The sequence below is a fragment of the Sebastes umbrosus genome, chromosome 21, assembly GCF_015220745.1.
Source record: "Sebastes umbrosus isolate fSebUmb1 chromosome 21, fSebUmb1.pri, whole genome shotgun sequence".
In the NCBI taxonomy this organism is placed as follows: domain Eukaryota; kingdom Metazoa; phylum Chordata; class Actinopteri; order Perciformes; family Sebastidae; genus Sebastes; species Sebastes umbrosus.
This window is the reverse complement of record NC_051289.1, coordinates 5332160-5352188: the sequence shown is the minus strand read 5'-3', so window position 1 is coordinate 5352188 and position 20029 is coordinate 5332160. Positions and strand designations below refer to the sequence as shown.

Here is a 20029-nt window from a genome sequence, read left to right as displayed (position 1 = left end):
TGATCTTTGACTCTGTCAGACCGGTTTTGTGTCAAATTATTGATTTCCTAAGTAAGAAGCCGTGTAATAAGCGAATATGTGAAAGAAACCCCCGTACAATATCCCTTACCTGTTTTGGAATACATTTTTATATAGGATCTGCATGTAAATATGGTATATGTGGTCATAGTTTGGTGCTTTTCAAACTCTCGTCTTTACTTTCGTCTTTACTTGATCTGCACGTTGTCAGCGTCAGAATTACTGGGATGAAAATGAGTCCGTGAAGCATCCCGATAAACATGACGAGAAAGAAGATCTTAAAAAAGGTTCTGAATATGTGAAACTCAGACATAGCCAACACTATCACCCCTAAAATGGTGGACAGGGCCCCTTGGACGATGGGGTAGCCTAGACTGGAGAGAGCGTCCACGGCCTTGTCGTCGGGACTCGCTCTCTTGCTGGTGGCGAATGCGTAAGACACGTGAGCTGAGAAATCGACGGTGAAACCGATGCAGACGGTGAAAATTATCATGGATATGGAGTCGAGGCTGACGTCCCAAAGTGCCATGAAACCAGTTACCCCCGCAGTCACTGAACCAATGGAAATAGTCACCCATAATGAGCAGAGCGGGTCTGGAATCAGCAGGAGAGAGACGACCAGCATCACGGCTGTGATCACGCCAACGTTTTTAATCGTGCTCTTAACCACTACGTCGTACTGGTCGTAGAAGATGAACATGTGGTTATAGACTAATAAAGATGGTCTGCATCTGGCTGCGACGGTTTTAAGACCGGTAAGCATTTTAATTTCCATGCTGGCGTTGGCGATATCGACAGTCTGAATGAAGAACCGCGACGCATAGACGCCATTCCCAGTGAGGTTCACGTCTTGCTTGAAAAATGGAAATAAATCTAAAAAGTGAGGCAGATTCTTGATAAAAACATGTTTATAATCAAGGTTTAAATTTCTTTCTTGTCCGTATGACATGTAAGCATCCAGCCAGGATGTATAGACATCCCCATCTACATACTGGAGCTTTTTTAAGTCCTCTATGCACCACTGAAGTTGGTTCCTCATGGGTTTAACCCAATATGGGTATTCCCCATCCATAATAAGCATCACAGATGGACCGTAATCAGAAAAATACTGTCTATCCTTCGTATTGAATCTGGTAACGTGGGAGTTATCAGCTGCCAGATCATAGAGCTCTATCCCCTGTTGCACGTGTGTACAACCAAAAATACCTGCAGCTAAATATAACACATAAAGGAAGATTACAACTCCTTTGACACACGGTTTGATCAGAAAAGGGCCGTAGTAATCTTTAAAGAAATTACTCGCCGGTTGTTTTTTCTCTGCTCCGGTGTTCTCATTATATCCGCCTCCCACACAGCAGATGTTATATATCTCAGAATGATGAGCACTGTCGTCTGATGGTATTTTCGCGCAGGTCAGCCAGTGCCTGTTGCCGGCTTCTCGCCTCCCGTTTAGAGCCAGAAAGGCTCCGAAGAAGGTGATTGTGTAGATGTAAGAAAACACGATGGAGGCGCTGGTGTAGAGGCAGAAGGACTGCACTGACGGGAAGTCTGACGTGACGCCGATGGAGAACTTGAAGAGGTCGGTCAGGGCGGTGATGGTGATGGACATGATGGCGTCTTTGTAGGAGTGAGCCATGCGCTTCGACACCGGGTCTTTCACGTTGGTGTGCTGCCAGTCGGACACCATTATGAACATGTTGTTCAGACCGATTCCTGGAAAAATAATAGTAAAATTAATAACAGTTTTGAGATACTGACACTTTGTTTGATTATTTCCATTTGTGAGATTTTAAACATTTTACTAGATTTTTACTGTAAAACATAAAATGCTTATAAAACATGATGAACTGATCTACTTAAAATATATGAAGCGGTTAAATTTAATGCTCTGCAAAACACCATATAGATATTCTTTACATTCAGTCACTTTTATGTAAATGCTGTATATTACTTGATGGATGTTGTACTATATCCTAAAACTACAGTCTGGAACAAAAAAGGACGAGGGAGCTTTTTCCTCACCGAGTATCAGAAAAGGAGAGTTTGCGACCGTAATAACAAATGGCACTCCGATGTAAAGCAGCAAGCCAAAAGAGGAGAGAACAGCCAGGCCCGAGGAGAGGACGCCGAAAACGGCCACCCACACCTTGTTCCTCACATTGTCCAATCTGTCAAGGAGGTAGAGATCGTTGGTGTAGCAATCAAAATCATGCATCTCATAAAGTAAACAGTAAGCAAGGTCCATTATTCTACACTTTATCTTGACAACTTCAACCTGAGCCGCCTCAGAATAATCCTGCTTATTGGCATCACACTTGCATGTTTTTAGCCATAAGTACTAAAATTGACATATTTAGTGAGAAACTTTAAAAAACAGTAAAGCCATAAAGCCGTATATAAGAAGTGGGCATAGTCACCCTGATGTCAACCATTGGTTTGTTGACTTGTTTTGAAACTTGAGTTCAGAATTTTGGCCTTCGCCATCTTGTTTTTTTGCAACCAGAAGCGACACGAGAGGGTGGAGCTAGAGTAAGTGCAACCAAATGCTGTCGGACCGTTTAAGTGACTAAAATGTTATAATTAACTTTCATGAGCTGAAAACACACTGTGAAAGGGTTGAAGTTCTAAGAAGGAAACACGGACAACTCCCAGACCGGACAACGCCGTGGCAGCAACCTGTCAATCACAAGGTAGCCACGCCCTAAAGCATCCCCTGCTTTATGGTCTATTTGACTCTAAATGGGACCATAATTTACTAAATGAACATCATGCTGTATTGAAGAAGACTTGAAACTAGTGATTGAGACCATAAACTCATGTTTACAATGTTTACTGAGGTAATAAATCAAGTGAGAAGTAGGCTCATTTTCTCATAGACTTCTATACAATCTGACTTCTTTTTGCAACCAGAGGAGTCACCCCCTGCTGGCTATTAGAAAGAATGCAAGTTTAAGGCACTTCAAACATTGGCTTCACTTTTCAGACCCGCAGGTTGCACACTGAGTAAAACTAAAAACGAGTTTTAAAAAAAACATAACACCAGGGTGAAAAGATGGTGTTATGCTGCCTTCTCTATCTCGACTTTGATTAGTTCAGATTCAACAAAGTCACACAATAGCACAAAAACACTAACCGATCGAGGCAGACCAGCAACTCACGTGTTCTGTGAGGTAAAATTATTTTTTTTTTCAATAGAGTCTGGTGGCTTTGGAGAGAGCATAGAAGGATAAAACGGCTTCAGTTTCTTGTCGGAAAGGGCTGTCTGACAGCAACATAAAGTGGTGAAAATATTCTAATTATAGCTTACACTTAAACTGATATTGATTTTTTTTTAGGTGGGCCTTTCTTCTAGGTGTCTGAAATACGTTTTGCTGCTGCCCCCATCCACAGCAGTACGTTGCTTTACTCCCGTGCTGGTACTCTTGTCTGCTTCTCCAAACTGGGGGTGTGTCGACCGTCATCTACTGTAGGTAATACACTGACTATGGATAAGTACCTCATACAATCCCACTTCAGAAAACCCAAACTATCCCTTTAAGTAAAAATGAAACATTCTTAAATTGCAATAACTCTGCTTTGGAAACAGCAATGCTGACATTGTTATGATCACTACATGTAACCTGCATGTTGCTTTCTTGTATCAGTCACTTTGATAAACAACAGCTCTCTGTGTCCCGGACTTGGCCCGCAGTCAGGAAATCGCTCACTGCGTGACAGTCACTGATCACTTCTTACCTCAGGCAGGATATCACCGAGAAGGTGATAGCACAGGCATAAGTGATGAGGAATAAAGGGAAGCCATCTGTGGTGTGACTGTCAATCTCCTCCTGCCTGGATTTGGAGGTGTAGTAAGACACCTAGAGTACAGCAGAGAGAGAGAGACACCAACATGAAGTCAGAAAACGGTGTTTACACACGGATGTCAAGACAGCAATAACACCAGAGTGACAGCCCAGCTTGGATTTCAGAACAAAGCAGTGATTCTGCTACGTTGCCAAACACATCATCTGAACAGGAAGTGTAAAGATACAGTTGGAGAAGACAGGATGTTAACTAATATGTTTGGAAAATGAATCTATTTTATTGCACATTAACAGTACTTATTTTAACATCGTTATGTTTTCCGCTATGAGACAAAAAAATCCTTCATCTACTTCTGTTAGTGACATGCTACAATTCCAACTCAATCTCATGGGAAGGCGTGTAAATAGCATGACATTACAAAGACATTACGCGTGTCGTGAGAACGCATTTTAGCCTTTTTGCGTGTCATTTGTACGCCTCTTTTTGTGTGTCATTTTTATGCCACGCAACAAAACTACGGTAACGGCCACAGTTAGGTTGAGGCAACAAAATCACTTAGTTACGCCAAATTCACACCAGGCAGTTGCAGTTTACATCCATGTCTGTGCAACTTCATCATTTTATCCTGTTAAGACAGTTGTGTGAATTGTCATAATTAGCATATGAATTGTTGAGTTATGGCCAAAGTCGTTTTTTTGTGAGGTCACAGTGACCTTTGACCACCAAAATCAGTTCATCCACAAGAGGACATTTGTGCCAAATTTGCAAATTTGAAGGAATTCCCTCAAGCTTTCTAAGAGAGTGGGACAGACGTGAGGTCACAGTCACCTTGACCTTTGACCTTTGAGCGCCAAATTCGAATCAGTTCATCGTTGAGTCCAAGTGGATGTTTCTGCCAAATTGGAAGAAATTCCCTCAAGGCGTTCCTGAGATATTCACAAGAATGGGACGGACTGACAGACAGACCTTACAGTGTCTCCGGCCATGACTGTCGCCGGTGCGGAGGCATAATAAAATCTTTGCATAAGAATCTAAAGCCAGATATTCTCAAAAAAAATAGGAAAATATACCACTTCACAACCAAATTGTTGCCAAAAATATGGTCTTATTCTCACTGAAAAGCTGAAACATGCTCAATTGGTACACTGTCAAAGCCTCATGGGAGCTGTAGTTGTCCAGTGCTTAATTAAATAATCATTGTTACATCTTAGTTAAAACAAAGACAGGCTAAAATTTAACACACAAAGCCATGGCAAATTCAAGAATATGGCAGATAGCTTTTCAGAGAGAACAACGAAAGAAATGCTATGTAAGAATGAAAATGCAAAATCAGTAGCAGTGTGATACGTACGTCAATGTGTTTGCTGTCCGTCTCATCTGATAAGAGCTTTTTAAATCCTCTCAGCCATAATTTTGAGGCGTCAGCTGCGCTTTCCTTGTTATCTAAGTAGTAGAAGAGTTTTACAGCCTGAGCACTTATGACTGAGCTGTTGGCGTCTGTGATAACCCCGCCGAGCACCGAGCCCAGGAACACCGGACTGGATCTGTGCGTGTGTACGGGGAAGATGATGCTGGTTTCATCGGAGTTAATGATTTCCAGGAGGACGTTTGAGACACATTCTCCGTTGGCTTTTGCACACAAGTCGTTGAATCCCAGGCTCCCGTTGTGCACAGTGATATTAAGGATCTTATTGTTGAGTCTGATGATGTCTTCAAAGGCTGGACTTGTTAGTATGTTTGAGTTATTAGTCGATACAGCGATGAGTGATGCAAAGATGCCCTTATCGTACAACCTGTCCTCTGAAAACATGGAGTCATTGTAGGGGAAGTTCTCCCTGACGAAAGCTCTCGTCGCCTTCGAGGGTCCTTTGCTGGGTGTGAACTGACGCTCAAAGTCGTTGTCCTCCCTGTCTTTGAGAAAAGTGAAGCCTCCGCTGAGCGCCGCTGAGACTACGAGAGGAATCACAAAAAAGTATAAAGGATAGGAGCCTACGAGTGAGCCAAGTTTTTCAAAAAGGCCCGACAGAGGCTTTGCCAGGCAGTCTGTGCGTCTGCAGCCCATCTTCACAGTTACAGGACAGGTAGCTCACATGTGGAGGAATTACATTCCTTTTAAAGGCTGTGCAGATTGTAGCGTTATTTACACACCTATCTTTGGAAGGTCGGAGGAAGTCTCTTTGACCAATAAAGGCTTGATCTTATACCAGGAAGGAGAAAAAAAGAAATAGGGAAAGTATTACTGGTAGTCTCGTGCTTCTCCGTAAGCTGTAAAATGATGCAAGAGGAAAAGACAAGTCAGCTCTTATCCAAACTGAGAAAATGATAAGAGTTCCCAGACAAAAGTGTGACTTACAGAAAATCACGGGCAAAGGTGTCGCATTTTATTACTTTACGACACAAGCATTCCCGGGCTTGCCATAACTGAGTAACTATATAACTAAATCAGAGTTCATTTTTTCATTGGTGTTATACTTAAAAGAATACAACTATGCATGATTACTGATATGAAAACAAGATAATAAAAAATATTGTCAACCTGTGTTTCACATGTTGAGGATTAAAGTTCAACTCTGTGAATTGTAGCTGGCAGCAACTGTAAATATATAAGTGTTTCTATTCAAGTCCTCCACAATAAGAGCTGGATCTTCCTGGAATTAGGAACGCAATATCTCACAAAGGCCTGGAGCAAATTTGGCACAAACATCCACTTGGAATCAAGGATGAACTGATTTGATTTTGGTGGTCAAAGGTCAAGGTCATTGTGAGACTAACCTCTGTCCCATTTTAGTGAACGCGATATCTCAGGAACGCCTGGATTGTATTAGATCTGGTGCAAACATTTTTGTCCGTAACTCAAGAATTCACATGCTAATTATGACGATTTCACACAGATGGTGAATTGATGACATTTTGGACAGATATAAACTGCAACTTGACTGGCATAAACCGCGAGGTAGTTTCAGAGTTACGGGTTGCCACAGAATGTATCCCCTCTCTGTAATGGGCAAATGATGCCTTAACATCAGGCCACTTCAAAATTCACTAGTGAGGTATTTACCAACGTATTTTATGTCCTAGAACAAAACTTTAAAATCTCTTAAAGGTCCCATATTGTAAAAAGTGAGATTTTCATTTCTATTATATTCTAAAGCAGGTTTAAGTGATACAGTATATAAATACTGTTAAACTATCAAAGCGCTCAATGTACGGAGAAATACACACAGCCCGTATTCAGAAACTGTGCATTTGAAACAAGCCGTTAGGATTTCTGTCCATTTGTGATGTCACAAATCTACAATATTTAGACCATTTCACGTTTTTAAACGTAAACACACTAAATGTGTCCCAGTTTACTTCTTGTTGCAGTGTATGTGAATGACATCAGCTGACAGGATGTAAACATGGAGCCAAGCTGTTTCCTAGCAACGCAATTCCATTGCCATTCTGTTGAAATGCGCTAAAACGGAGCGTTTCAGACAGAGCATGAATACAGGTATGTTCAGACAGACAGTTTGAGAAAATAATATGTTTTTTGAACACTAAAGCATGTAAACATGTTCTAATAGAAAACCCCACATACAAACATGAATCTGAAAATGAGCATGATATGTCCCCTTTAAGCTTGTGTTAACCACAGACCTTGTTATTCGCAACTAAAAACCCATTCAAAAAACCCAAAGACTAGGGAACAGAAAGTGCTAAAATGCTAACTCATTTCCATGTTTTAGGACTCATTCCTGCATCACTCTATTGTTTCAACAAATACTAAACATTTTGAGCGGTATTTGCCACCGAACTGTGTGCCGTACAAGAACGGAGAGTTTGACAGGCGTAGCAATAAGGAGTCTTGGGCTCAGCAGACGGTCAATTACAGGGATGTCTTGGGAATCCAGCAACATCCGGCCTACATGTATCCACCCTGCCCTCAACACAGGGTCCGAGAGGGTCAGTCTCACACCTCCGAGCCAATCCGCCTTCCCTAGTAGTTAACCCCTGTCAGTCAGCTGTCAATCTGAGCCCCGCCAAGTCCTCCGAGACGAGCCTCACATCTCATTTCACACAGATCCATCTCGGGGTCATTGATTTCTCATCCTGTGAGTGAGAAATGGATTCTCTTTTCCTTCATCCTAGCGAGGAGAAGATCCTGGCAGACGGTCGCCATGCAGGAGCCCGATGGAGGCATCAGTTAAATGTAATCTGTTTCAGGACCCTTCAGTTATTTTGTTCACCTTGAATTGAATCACTGCTTTTTTTCGTCTGTGTGCTTATCAAAGACTGTTAACAGCAGAGCCGGGTATTGTTCAGCCCCGAGTGTGCATCAAAATGCAAATGAGTTCAATCCAATAACAATCATCTTCTGGTGGCAAGCTCCCGTTGACACCTTCATTAGCTCTCTCCTCCTCTTCCTCACACAGGTACTGTATGTCGGGGTGCGAATCAATGTCTTAGGTAATTAGCAGGGAAGCCTCGGGTGAACACCATGTTGAGATGTGTTGGCTGATTGTTTGGCTCTTGCTTCCAGAAAGAAACCACCGATCACGGAGGAAAACACTTCACTATGCAGTTAGTATAAAAAGACACACATATAAAGACATGCACACACTGTTTTACTGTGTCGGGTCAGATTACTTGTTTTAGAAGAACAAGCATCCTCAAGCCATTATGAAAGGTCACAAGGTCACAAACCCTGTGTGCGGGAACTTCTACAGTTTCACAGATTAAATATACTTTATGTTATGAATAATTTGTTTAATTCCTTGCTGAGAAACTCCGACCTCCTCAGATTTGTGGCAGACTTTATCTGGGTGAACTTAAGTTGAACTATCCTCCTTTCTCCGGTGCCTCTTTCTTATCTATGCTTACGCTCACGCTTTATGTAACTAGTTTGTAATATAAACTCACATATGCTCATTAAACTTAAGAGCTTTTTTTGACTGAGCCCTGCTTCGTGTCACTTTGTTCTCCGACTTTTAGATTCAACTCACAGGGGTCAAACCGTAGACTGTATATAAAGACGGAGACGTGACAGCTCCCCAAAAGTGAAGCCAAAACATCTCGATCGCCCCCTGGTGGCTGGCTGCAGTATAGATCATAAATCCCGCCCCTCCATGTTAGCGGATGGGACAAACTAAAAAGTCAAAGTACACGTCAAATAAATTTTCCCCAAAGATGTTTTTTGTCATTTTAGGTAGTTCTTATCGAGCTGATGTATGTTCAAGTGTTCATTTTCTGATAAGTTTGGTTTTAATTAGTTATTTGATGCTATAAAAAGGGGCCGAGACGTCATGACTGGCAGCTGTGAGTCTCTCTTGCTGACAGCCGTGCTCGGCTCGCGATTGGTGCACAGACTCTGGCTCCAAATGTCATTAAAATCTCAAGATGGCAGAAAATTATCAACAGATTAATCGACAATAAAAATAATCGTTAGCTGCAGCCCTATGACATTTTATATCATCAGCAACAAATGTTACACCATCTACGAAGGTCTATTTAATAGTACACATTAGGTACAAATGCAAGTAAATCATTTTTCGACTAACTGAGCATTACTCTGGTATTTTTAGCTTAATGTACAATGCACAATGTGCATATTCAACCCTTTTACATTATGACTTTATATAAGATAATATGTGAGCTGGATCAGGATATGATCCCTCACTGGCTTCCCACTCAAATACTCACAGTTGTGCTTGTCAAAGCACATTGGCGAAGGCAGCGGCGCTGCTGCCAGTAATTTAACTCAGGTCTTTGCAGTGGTGGGCGAGTGTTTTACCTCCACTTCAGAACTAATGTTTGGTGCCAGTATTTCATGCCAACGTTTATGAATGTGACGATTTTTGGTGCCAAGACGGACAAAGATTCTCAGTGTCCCCTGTGGGTTTTATTCTTGGCAGGAGGGGAAAAAGCCTCTGAAATAGATTTTATTTAAACCATCATGGGACAGAACAATTCCTCTGAAACCAACGCTAATGATGCTCTTTAAGGACACTTTGATCCAATTCACTTTCTGAATGGGGACATTTAGAAAAGTCACTTACAAAACAAATTATTGTGCAATTAAAAAAGTTTAACAAAGTATTTCACATATGGTAGGAACCTCAATCGTACCAACAGAGTACGAACCATTGTTTCCACCTTGCAGCCAGTGCAAGATGAAGAAAATAAGGGCTACGTTCCATGTCAGTACAAGTACGTACTGTTGCATGCAGTATACAAGTGGGACGTACTACTTCCTCATAACATTGCTCCTTGCACTTTGACCCTCTTGCTCATATATCTGCTGCACAGAGGATTGAGGGTCAATGGCATACTGCATACTGCATTTGGAATACTATGTGTTGGACATAATAATTTTTTTTCTGGCACTCTCCCAGGGCGTCAAATACCGACGCTTTGTCAAGGCCGTCAGTGTTCAATACCGCCACACAAGGCATCTATGTGATGCACCGGGCTTTCCATTAACTATAATGTAGACCCATCCGTGGCAACAGTAAACGCTCAGGGAAAGTGCTGTGGTGACATAGTTTTAAGAGCGAAAGAGACACATTAGGTGGGAAGGAGAGGAGGTGGATGGGTCCAACAACACAGCTTTCATCCAGGAGACCGCTGTTCGTGTCCCATGTTCACAATGTCAAGTCACATTTTCACTGTATAAATGTAGTAATTTTAAGCCCAACCATGTTGTTTTTTCCTAAACCTAACTGTGGTTTTGTTGTTTAATTTTAAGCAAGTGTTTTTGTTTAATTCACTACATTAAGGATGTGTTTACTGCGACCAAAAAGTGACGCAGAGGAGTCTGACAAAGCGTCAATATGTGACTAGTTGGGATGAAAACATGTTGGGTTGTTTGGGTATTGGCACTACGCAGATGGTGGCTGCAAACCCCTTCAAAATGTTGTAGGAGACCCTGTTGTAACCAAGACAACAACGGCGAAAGTAGTTGGCGAAACTGGTGTACCTACACTACTTGTAAACGAGTATATTTTAGCCCATTTTAAATAAATTAAAGTAGGCAAAAATCACATTAAAGCAAACTATTTCAAGCTTTCCTTTTTACAGTGTAACCCTGAAAAGACCACATTTGTAGACCAAAGTGATGCCAAATACTGTTTATCAAAATCTCAATACTACATTGTGGATTTCAACAGAGAGAAAAGAAACTATAGAGTCGGGGATCTGGGGAGCAGAAGCTCAAATCAACCCGCTTCACCGGATCTTCTTTTCCGAACTCCTCCGATGCGTTAATTTCCTCCTCTCTCCTATCTATTTCCCTCCACTGTGAAAGAGCAGTTTCCATTATGCCACAGGTTCACATTAAGGAGATGGGAACAGGCTGGTACCTGCAATTATCCTTGCTCACCCAGCCGTGGGCCACTAGGTGCTGAGCAACAGCTGGCTCTCTCTTTCCCTTCAACACACACACACACACACACACATGCACCTGCACACTACCCTCCTCCCCCTTCAGACACTTTACCCACCCATTCCTCACATTCACCTGCCAAGCAGCTTGATTAATAAGGCCAATGCTCACAGCGAAGCAAAGCACAGACACAGAGGGGAGGAAGGCAGAAGGAACAAGGTAGAAAGAAGCCTCCAGTATGTGAGCATGTTCTGTGTGATATAGTCATGCATAGCAAAAAAAACAGCTATCTGTCATCCTGTAAGCATGGAAACTTACGTATAGAGAGGGGTGATTGTAAAATATTGCACTGATTCAAAAAAAGCAAGTTGTAATTTATCTTGATGTCCCTCAGCACCGTTCTCCGTCTCTCTATCTGTTTGTCACGAGCCCAATAACACCAGAGCTCATGGATCACGTCAAACCACAGACTGCTCTCTCATTTTCACACAAATACTGACAAGTAAACAATCGACACGGGCTGCTGTAGATGCACTAATTTCTCACACACTTCTGTAGTTAGTTAGTTAGTAGAGTTAATCATTGCTGATTATATTGGTTTTTCCTGTCAACTAAATTGACCGTCTTCTATAAACACCCCCATTGGAGTGAAAACATCCACTGAACACAGACACACCAGTGTCAGTGAGCTGCTGAGGAATGAGGAAAGTTTTCCATTGTGAGCTGACTGCCTTCACTGGCAGTAGCTTAACGTTAGCATATTTAGATTTGGTTAACCTAACCTTATCTTTAAACAAAGAAGTCATTAATACAGACAAAATTACATCAGAGCTAGGGGGGATATTTAAATAAAAAAGTTAAACAAAGAACACAAATAAATGTTTTTAGTGTCATTTTCTAATACTATAAATATGGTGTTGCCTGTAAGTTACTGCAAAAATACAATAAAAAGTCTAAGATAAGATGAGATAATCCTTTATTAGTCCCACAGCGGGCAAATTACAGCAGCAAAGGGGGACAGTGCAAACAACAAGATGCATCAGTAAAAATAAAAAAAAGTTATAATAAATAAGCAAGTCAACAATAAAGGTATAATAAGTAAGTAAACAGTAAAAAAAAATAGACTGAATGAGAAGTGGGCATGTCTGTAAAGGGGAGACTCGTGGGTACCCACAGAACCCATTTTCATTCACATATCTGGAGGTCAGAGGTCAAGGGACCCCTTTGAAAAAGGTCACGCAAGTTTTTCCTCGCCAAAGTTTGGAGCGTTATTTAACCTCCTTCTCGACAAGCTAGTATGACATGGTTGGTACGAATGGAGTCCTTTGGTAAAAGAAATGGATTCTACTTTCATATGATGCCAGTATCTTCACTTTAGCTTAAAAACTGAGCCCGCTACAACCTAAAAAATCGCAAGAAATTAGTGGCGTTAAAACGAACCTTGACAGCCCTACTACTTTTACAGTTTAAAATAAAATAAAGAAGTGAAGAAAAACACTTTTCCTCTCAGTTCTGGCAAAGACTCCGAGAGAAATAGTGATCCAGATCAGAGGGCATGCTGGCAAAGTGCTTTGTCAAATCTGCCCCGACTTTCCATCTATTTTAACAACTGCAGTCATAAGCAATCCTGGAGATCTATGAAACTTATCTTCCTCCCTGCTGCTGAGGCAGCACCTGGATTTAAATGACTTGACTGATAGCCACGGAGACCGGAGTCGTTTCTGGACTCTCCTGTTATGGATGGCGTGACGTCGGAGGGCGGAAAATCACCCTCAGGCCCGAACCGTCCCTGCTCTTCATTATATGATGTTTCCTGTGACGGATGTCTGGTTTAGTTGGACACCAAGAGCTGTTGTATCATATTACCAAGTTTCATAAATCCATCCCCAAATACACCAAATTCAACCCGGCATAGAAGCCGTTGTATTAAAGCAAACATGAGGAAAATAACTACATTTAAGCACAACATGAATTAATTAAGACATCTTTTAATCAATCAGTCAAAATATATCATCTATAATAACACAAAATCAAGAAAGGTAATTTCCTTGTTTCTGCCTTGGAGACGTAGTTTAGCAGAAGCACAGTTCGGTGTTGTCAAACAGTATCTGAAATGCCTCAGTTACATGTGTTTCTGGGGGTATATATTAAAACAAAAATCACAATACCCTTCCTTGTTGATGAAGTCAGGAGGAAATGGGAGCCACTTCCTCTCCCCATGCGTAATTCCCCAAATTGTCAAACTACTTTAATAGTGATATTCTCAAGAGAACAAAATAAAACAGCTTTAGCACACAGTTTGTTCTCTGTATCTATCCTGTTCGTGTTAATTAGCGTGGTGAGACCGCAGGGATATATAGCTATTGGTAATCTGGTATGTGAATTTATTTTATTAATTAATTTTATTTATTTATATTTATTCATTTATTTGTTTATCTATATTTATTCATTTTTATTTATTTATTTTAATTTGAAAATATATTTTAATTTATTATATTTTGTTTATTTATTTTATAATTTTTATCTATCTCTGTATTTTTTCTATTCTATATTATTTATATTATATTATATATATATTAATATCATTATTATTATTATTAGTATTAAAAAAATCTCCTCCCTTGTTTTTGAATACTTTGTTTTTCAATATACAGTTACTATCTGTTATTATACATACATATTATTTTTTAATTTTATTTGTATTTATTTTATTTTATTTGCTGTGGTTTAGGTTGTTTATCTTAAATAAACAATAAAAATCATGATTCAAAAAAAGAAAAACAGCGTCTTATTAAAGACTATATGGTCCTGAACGTTAGCAGCTGAGGAGCAGATGAAAGAGAAACGGCCAGTAATAGTGCGGTTCAAAAGGTTTTTTACTACCTTCAGTGAGGTAGTTAATGAGTCAGTGGACACTGATTGGACGACTGAACCAGCTGCTTGAGCTTCACCCGCCAATTAGAGGACTCTGGAGATCATTTCATTAGCTGTATTTTAAAGCCACTGTGAGATACTGCTTTGGTAACTCTTCATCCGTCTTCACATCAGCAGAGAAAAAGTTTAAGCAATAAGAAAGAGGATGAGGTAAATAAAACATTTGTTATATAATTAAAAATGTTCTTGCCCATAATTATTACAACGTAGAGTACAATGCAGAAGCATACAATTAACTTAAAGAAAATGATTATCTCCCTGACTGCAGATATTGATTTTACAACACTATTTACTAGTTTATTTGACCTTCTGCCTCTACCAGTGATTAATTCCCCCTACAGCGATAGACTCATATAACGTTACTGCAATGTTTGCACCAGTGTTTCCATACAGCAGCGGCCAAGAGGTAGACATCCCCATCTAGTGGGCCAGGGCTCTGGGTAATGATGGAAAGAAATGTTAATCAATAGACTTTAAATTGACTTTAGAGCTTCATTTTATAGTTTAAAATGAACGTGTTGCTCTCTCTGGCAGGATTCGGCCTTTAAATAATGTCTTTAAAATCAATTTTAAGACGACGTCTACTTATAACTGGTACTTTTTCTTAACTTTTCTTGTCCTTTTTTTAGCAAGATTTGACCTTTTTTGTTGTGTTTTTTGTTAAATTTGCTTTACAAAGTTACAAATTCATTGGAAGAATGAAGAGTACATGATACAAACAGGACACATGAAGAATAAACTTATTATACTTAAGTAATTAATTCTGATTTAAATTAAAGGATTACTCCATTATTGATTTTTTTTTTTTTTAGCTTTTTATATGATTCTGCACCGGTGGTGGTCCTTATGTAATCAAATCTGAACATTCAAATTGTGGTTGAAGTCTGTATGTTTAGCGTCAAAATGCTATTTTCCTGAATCCCTTCCAAAAACTTTTTCCCACATGACCTGACGTAGGTTTCTGCATGATGACGTTGCTACATGTAAAGTATATATACATCCTTATAGTCAGTGCATTAACGTTACATACAGCAACTTAGATGGCGGTCTGCATGCTTATGTCCCACAATAACACAAACAAACTAATTGATCGATGCAGCGGTAGACCAGCAACTCCCGTGTTCTGCGAGGTAAAATTTGCGTTTTTGTGAATGCAGTCTGGTCTGGTGGTTTTGAAGACCGCGATATAGCGACTTCAGTTTCCCGTCAAAAAGGGCTGTCTGATGGTGAAGTAAAGCTGTGAAAATATTCTAAATATTGCATACACTTAAACTGATATTGCTGTTTTTAGGTGGCTAAAATATGTTTTCCTTGCTGTTCCCGTCCACAGCTGCTTTACCTCGCCGTCAGACGGACCTTTCAGAAGGGAAACTGAAGCCGTTATATCGCTTTCTTCAAAGCCACCAGACTCCATTCACAAAAACAGTAATTTTACCTTGCAGAACGTGGGAGTATACCCTTTCAGTTATTTCCAAACTTAGCACAGATAACATTGACTAGTGCTAGAGTTCACATTATTCATAACCTTATTGATTAGCTTACTTTGGTAACCTATGTCACAGCTTTTTCCATTTGAGATGGACCCGCCCTTTAAGGTTAATTTAGGTGGATGTTAGCAAAAGCGAATCCTACATAACTTTCAAGAAGGAGTCCTGTATCATGCTCTCCACCTGCTCCACCAACACGCCGTAATCTGCCTGACAAACAGTGTGTCCCCTCCCGCCTCTTTTCTCCAGGCACTTCATCATGTCTCTGTGTCCTTCAGGTCCGGACGCAGTCGATCCGAGCTTCTTCAGCTGCTCGACGGGATCCTCTGGAATATTTTGGATTCGTAAAGCTTTGAACACAGCGGGAGCAAATTTCCCGTAGTGAGCAGTGGAACTAAGCACCACGGGGCACGAACCGTCCTGCAGCCGGTCGGCCACCACTTTAGCCACGGCGGTGTGTGTGTCCATGAGGTAGCCCGTCTGTGTGTGAACGCTCTGGATGGCGGCCAAGCAGTCGTCTTCAGAGCACCAGCCAGCCAGCACTTCCTGCTGTATCCTGCCAAGAAGAGGCTCAGGAACCTGAAAGTGCTGCCGTCGGTCTAAGCGTGTGAACAGCTCCTTGACAAGACGGCTGTCTCCGCCTGAGACGTGGTAGATAAACCTCTCGAGGTTGGAGGACTTCAGGATATCTATAGCCGGGGAGTGGGACAGCACCAGAGGCCGTCCCCGGAGATCGTACTCGCCTGTGGTGATAAAGTCCGTGATGATGCGGTTGTGGTTGGACGCGCAGATGACTTTTCTTATCGGGATGCCCATTTGCTTGGCGTACACAGCTGACATGGCGTTGCCAAAGTTACCAGAAGGGATGCAAACATCAACGGGCTCCCCGAACTTGATAACACCGTCTCTGCACAGATCCAGATAGGCTGAGGAATGGTACACCACCTGCAAGAGGACGAAACGTTAACAAAACTGTGTTATGTTTCAAAAAATAAAAGCTTTTAGAGTATAATTGTGCAAACTGTGCGGAGAGATCTACTGGAAGAAATTATCTGAAAATACACCGGAATATGTTAAATCTGCTAGTGTCAAAATACTGACATTTTAACCCTCTGAGACCTGCAGGATTGCCGGTGATCCCGACCAACGTTGCTGTCTTTAAGAGGCTGTAGCTGGCTCTGTCTTAAGGCTAGAGTGGTATCATCTGAAACTAGGGAACCTAAGGAATCCATTGGTACCAACCATGTCATACTAGCTTGTCGTGAAGAAGGTTAAATAACGCTCCAAATTTAGGCTGAATTCTTGCGATGAAAAGCTGGCATGGCCATTTTCAAAGGGGTCCCTTGACCGATGTCCTCAAGATATGTGAATGAAAATGGGTTCTATGGGTACCCACGAGTCTCCCCTTTACAGACATGCCCAGTTTATGATATAAATGCAGTACCTGTGAGGGTTTCTGGACAATAATTGTCATTGTTTTGTGTTGTTAATTGATTTCCAATAATAAATATATACATACATTTGCATAAAGAAAGCATGTTTGCCCACTCCCATGTTGATAAGAGTATTAAATACTTTAAGGTACATTTTGAACGGATAAAAATGTGTGATTAATTTTCGATTAATCAGAATTCATTCTCAGCGATCAACCCACCTGTGGCAACAGCCGCGCCCAGTTGATGGAGTTGGCGGTGCTGAGGACTGTGCCGTACTCAACAGCGAGGTGTCCAATCAGCCCCGACTCTCCAAACATCCTCTTAATGCTTCTCTGACAGAAGTCAAAGTCTGACCGGACGCTGACGGCCCTGGCGTTGCCCTCCTTGTAGCTCGTCATCTGCAGCTTCTGGATCTCGCTCACGCCTTCCTCTGGGAAGAACACCAGCACCCCGGTCCTGTGCGTGTCAGAGCTGCTGAGGCTGCTGAAGCCGCTGAGCACCGCACTTCCTGTGTCCCCAGAGGTGGCTACCAGGATGAGGTAGTTGCACATCTGTGGGAGGCAGTGGGCGAAGAGCTGCGGCATCAGCTGCAAGGCGAGGTCTTTAAATGAGGCGGTGGGGCCATGAAAAAGCTCCTGGACATACTGATTGTGGATGAGATGTTTTACAGGTGCTACTGCCTCACTAGAAAAGTTAGACCCATATGCCTTGAATATCATTGTTCTGAGGTCCAAAGCAGAGACGTCCAACGGGTGTATACACTTTTCAAGTAGAACTAACGCTCGTTCTGGGTACGACATGTCAGCTAGTCTCAGCCATTCACGAGCATCAAGGTGTGGGAAGCCATTTTTGGGAACATAAAGGCCTCCGTCTGCGGCCAGACCCTCGACTACCACATCACTAAAGTATGTCTTCTGATTGGCCACGCTGTCACTCCTGGTCGACACGTACGTTTCTGCAGCGTGGTTCTGATATCTCTCCACTGCCTTCAGCACCTTCTCCGCTACCTCCTCCGCCGTGTCTCCCGTTCCACACAGCACCCGCACGTCAAGCCATTTCTCATAAAACTGCTTCCTGTAACGCAGGATGTCCCTCATGGACGCCCCTGCCTCCTGGCCCACGATCCTGTTCACCTTTATCCTGGCGAGTCTCTGTACGATGTCTTCGCTGTCCACGTCCAGGTAGACGACCAGTCCAGACTCTCTGACGTGCTGCATTGCAGCAGCGTGGAGAGGGTTGGAGCCTGTGAGGGAAACAACACACCCAGAGGCAGAGAGGTTACACAGAGTCCGGCCTTCTTCCTCCAGGAAACGCTCTCCGCCGACTGCTGCCAGCTTGGCAGCCACAGGCATCTTCCATGTCGTCTCCAGGACATCATCATCGACGTCGATGACAGGCAGTCCCAGTCTGTGGGCCACTATCCTCCCCACTGTGGACTTCCCTGCTCCAGGAGCACCCATTAGTAGGATGTTCTTGTCCCCCAGCTGGAAGGCTTTGGTGGAAAGCCATGATTTTGATGTTGGAAAGGGACTCAGGTAGCATCTGACAGCTCTTAGTGCGTTCAGTAAACCCATTGAGGAGACAGCAGCCAGTTATCCTGTGAAAAATAAGGACATTTAAAATGTAATTACTGAGGGCTGTCAAAGTTAACATGATAATAACGCAGATTTGTTTTAACACCACTAATTTCTTTAACGCATTAACACAATCGATCTTCTGGAGGTTGTACTGGGCTCAGTTTTAAAGCTAGAGTGAAGATGGCATCATATGAAACTAGAAAACCTAAAGAATCCATTGGTACTAACGATGTCATACTAGCTCATTAGGAAGGAGGCTAAATAACGCTCTAAACAAAGGGGTCCCTTGACCTCTGACCTTAAGATATGTGAATGAAAATGGGTTCTATGGGTACCCACGAGTCTCCCCTTTACAGACATGCCCACTTTATGATAATCACATGCAGTTTTGGGGCAAGTCATAGTCAAGTCAGCACACTGACACACTGACAGCTGTTGTTGTCTGTTGGGCTGCAGTTTACCATGTTATGATTTGAGCATATTTTTTATGTTAAATGCAGTACCTGTGAGGGTTTCTGGACAATATCTGTCATTGTTTTGTGTTGTTAATTTATTACCAATAATAAATATAAACACTAATTTGCATACAGCAGCATATTTGCCCACTCCCATGTTGATAAGAGTACTTGACATATACTTAAATACTTGACAAATCTCCCTTTAGTGTTTTGACACAGTGCTGCAAGTGGCTGCTAGAACTTTGCACATGTTTTGCAGCCACTACAGGACAGTAGTTCATGTGACCTGTCATCATAAAAGATAGTTTAATGAGCAGTAAACTCACGTGTAATGGTGTCTTTCCGTGCTTCAAACTCGATAATTAATCTATTAGTAAAGTATGTGGCAACTAAAAGGTTTGATTTAACAGGAAAAGCACCTTTCTGTCTGCAACACACTTGAGCAGAGCACCAGAACAGTATGCACAAACAACTACGGACAGCCTGGAGGGACAAAATTGATGAGAAGTCGAAGGTGCACCGATTTCCCGTTGCAAAAACACTTCACATTCTTTCCATGTTTTATTGTCTATGCAATCTAGCCACAGAATTAAAACTATAACGATTAAATCACTTAAAACCCCCACTTTTTTTGCATTGCAACATCTGCTTGCAGAGAGAATCTCACTCTGCTGCTAGTATGAGTCACCTCTGTGCTGCATTCAAACGCTCCTCGGAATGTTGCACTTCAGTGAGCCGAAATCTAAATTACGGCTCATATTCATGTGAAAAAAAGCAAAGTTATGTTAATTTAGATAATCAAAGACATGGAAACAGAGTCAGGATCAATAGCAAAATATATCTTGACACATATGCTTTTGGTGACAGTTGATTATTTGTGGAAATCATGCGGTACAGAGCTAATATGTGCCGTAGCAGAATGAAAAAAATAAATGTTTTAGTTGGATGAATT

At 41.7% G+C, this 20029-nt stretch overlaps 2 protein-coding genes across 2 annotated transcripts; both read right to left on the bottom strand.

Moving 5' to 3' along the window:
- Positions 1 to 88: 88 nt before the first annotated feature.
- Positions 89 to 5884, bottom strand: LOC119480709 (patched domain-containing protein 3-like). Its single transcript, XM_037757228.1, has 4 exons — positions 5174 to 5884; positions 3754 to 3875; positions 2041 to 2186; positions 89 to 1731 (listed from the first exon to the last, which is right to left on the bottom strand). Exons 1-4 carry the CDS (start codon positions 5882 to 5884, stop codon positions 164 to 166), a joined length of 2547 nt encoding a protein of 848 aa, XP_037613156.1. The 3' UTR covers positions 89 to 163.
- A 9646-nt stretch (positions 5885 to 15530) lies between these two features.
- LOC119480166 (threonine synthase-like 1) lies at positions 15531 to 19724 on the bottom strand. Its single transcript, XM_037756191.1, has 3 exons — positions 19404 to 19724; positions 17261 to 18639; positions 15531 to 16551 (listed from the first exon to the last, which is right to left on the bottom strand). The coding sequence occupies exons 2-3, from the start codon at positions 18614 to 18616 to the stop codon at positions 15748 to 15750; spliced, it is 2160 nt and encodes a 719-aa protein (XP_037612119.1). The 5' UTR covers positions 18617 to 18639; positions 19404 to 19724; the 3' UTR covers positions 15531 to 15747.
- Positions 19725 to 20029: the final 305 nt, after the last annotated feature.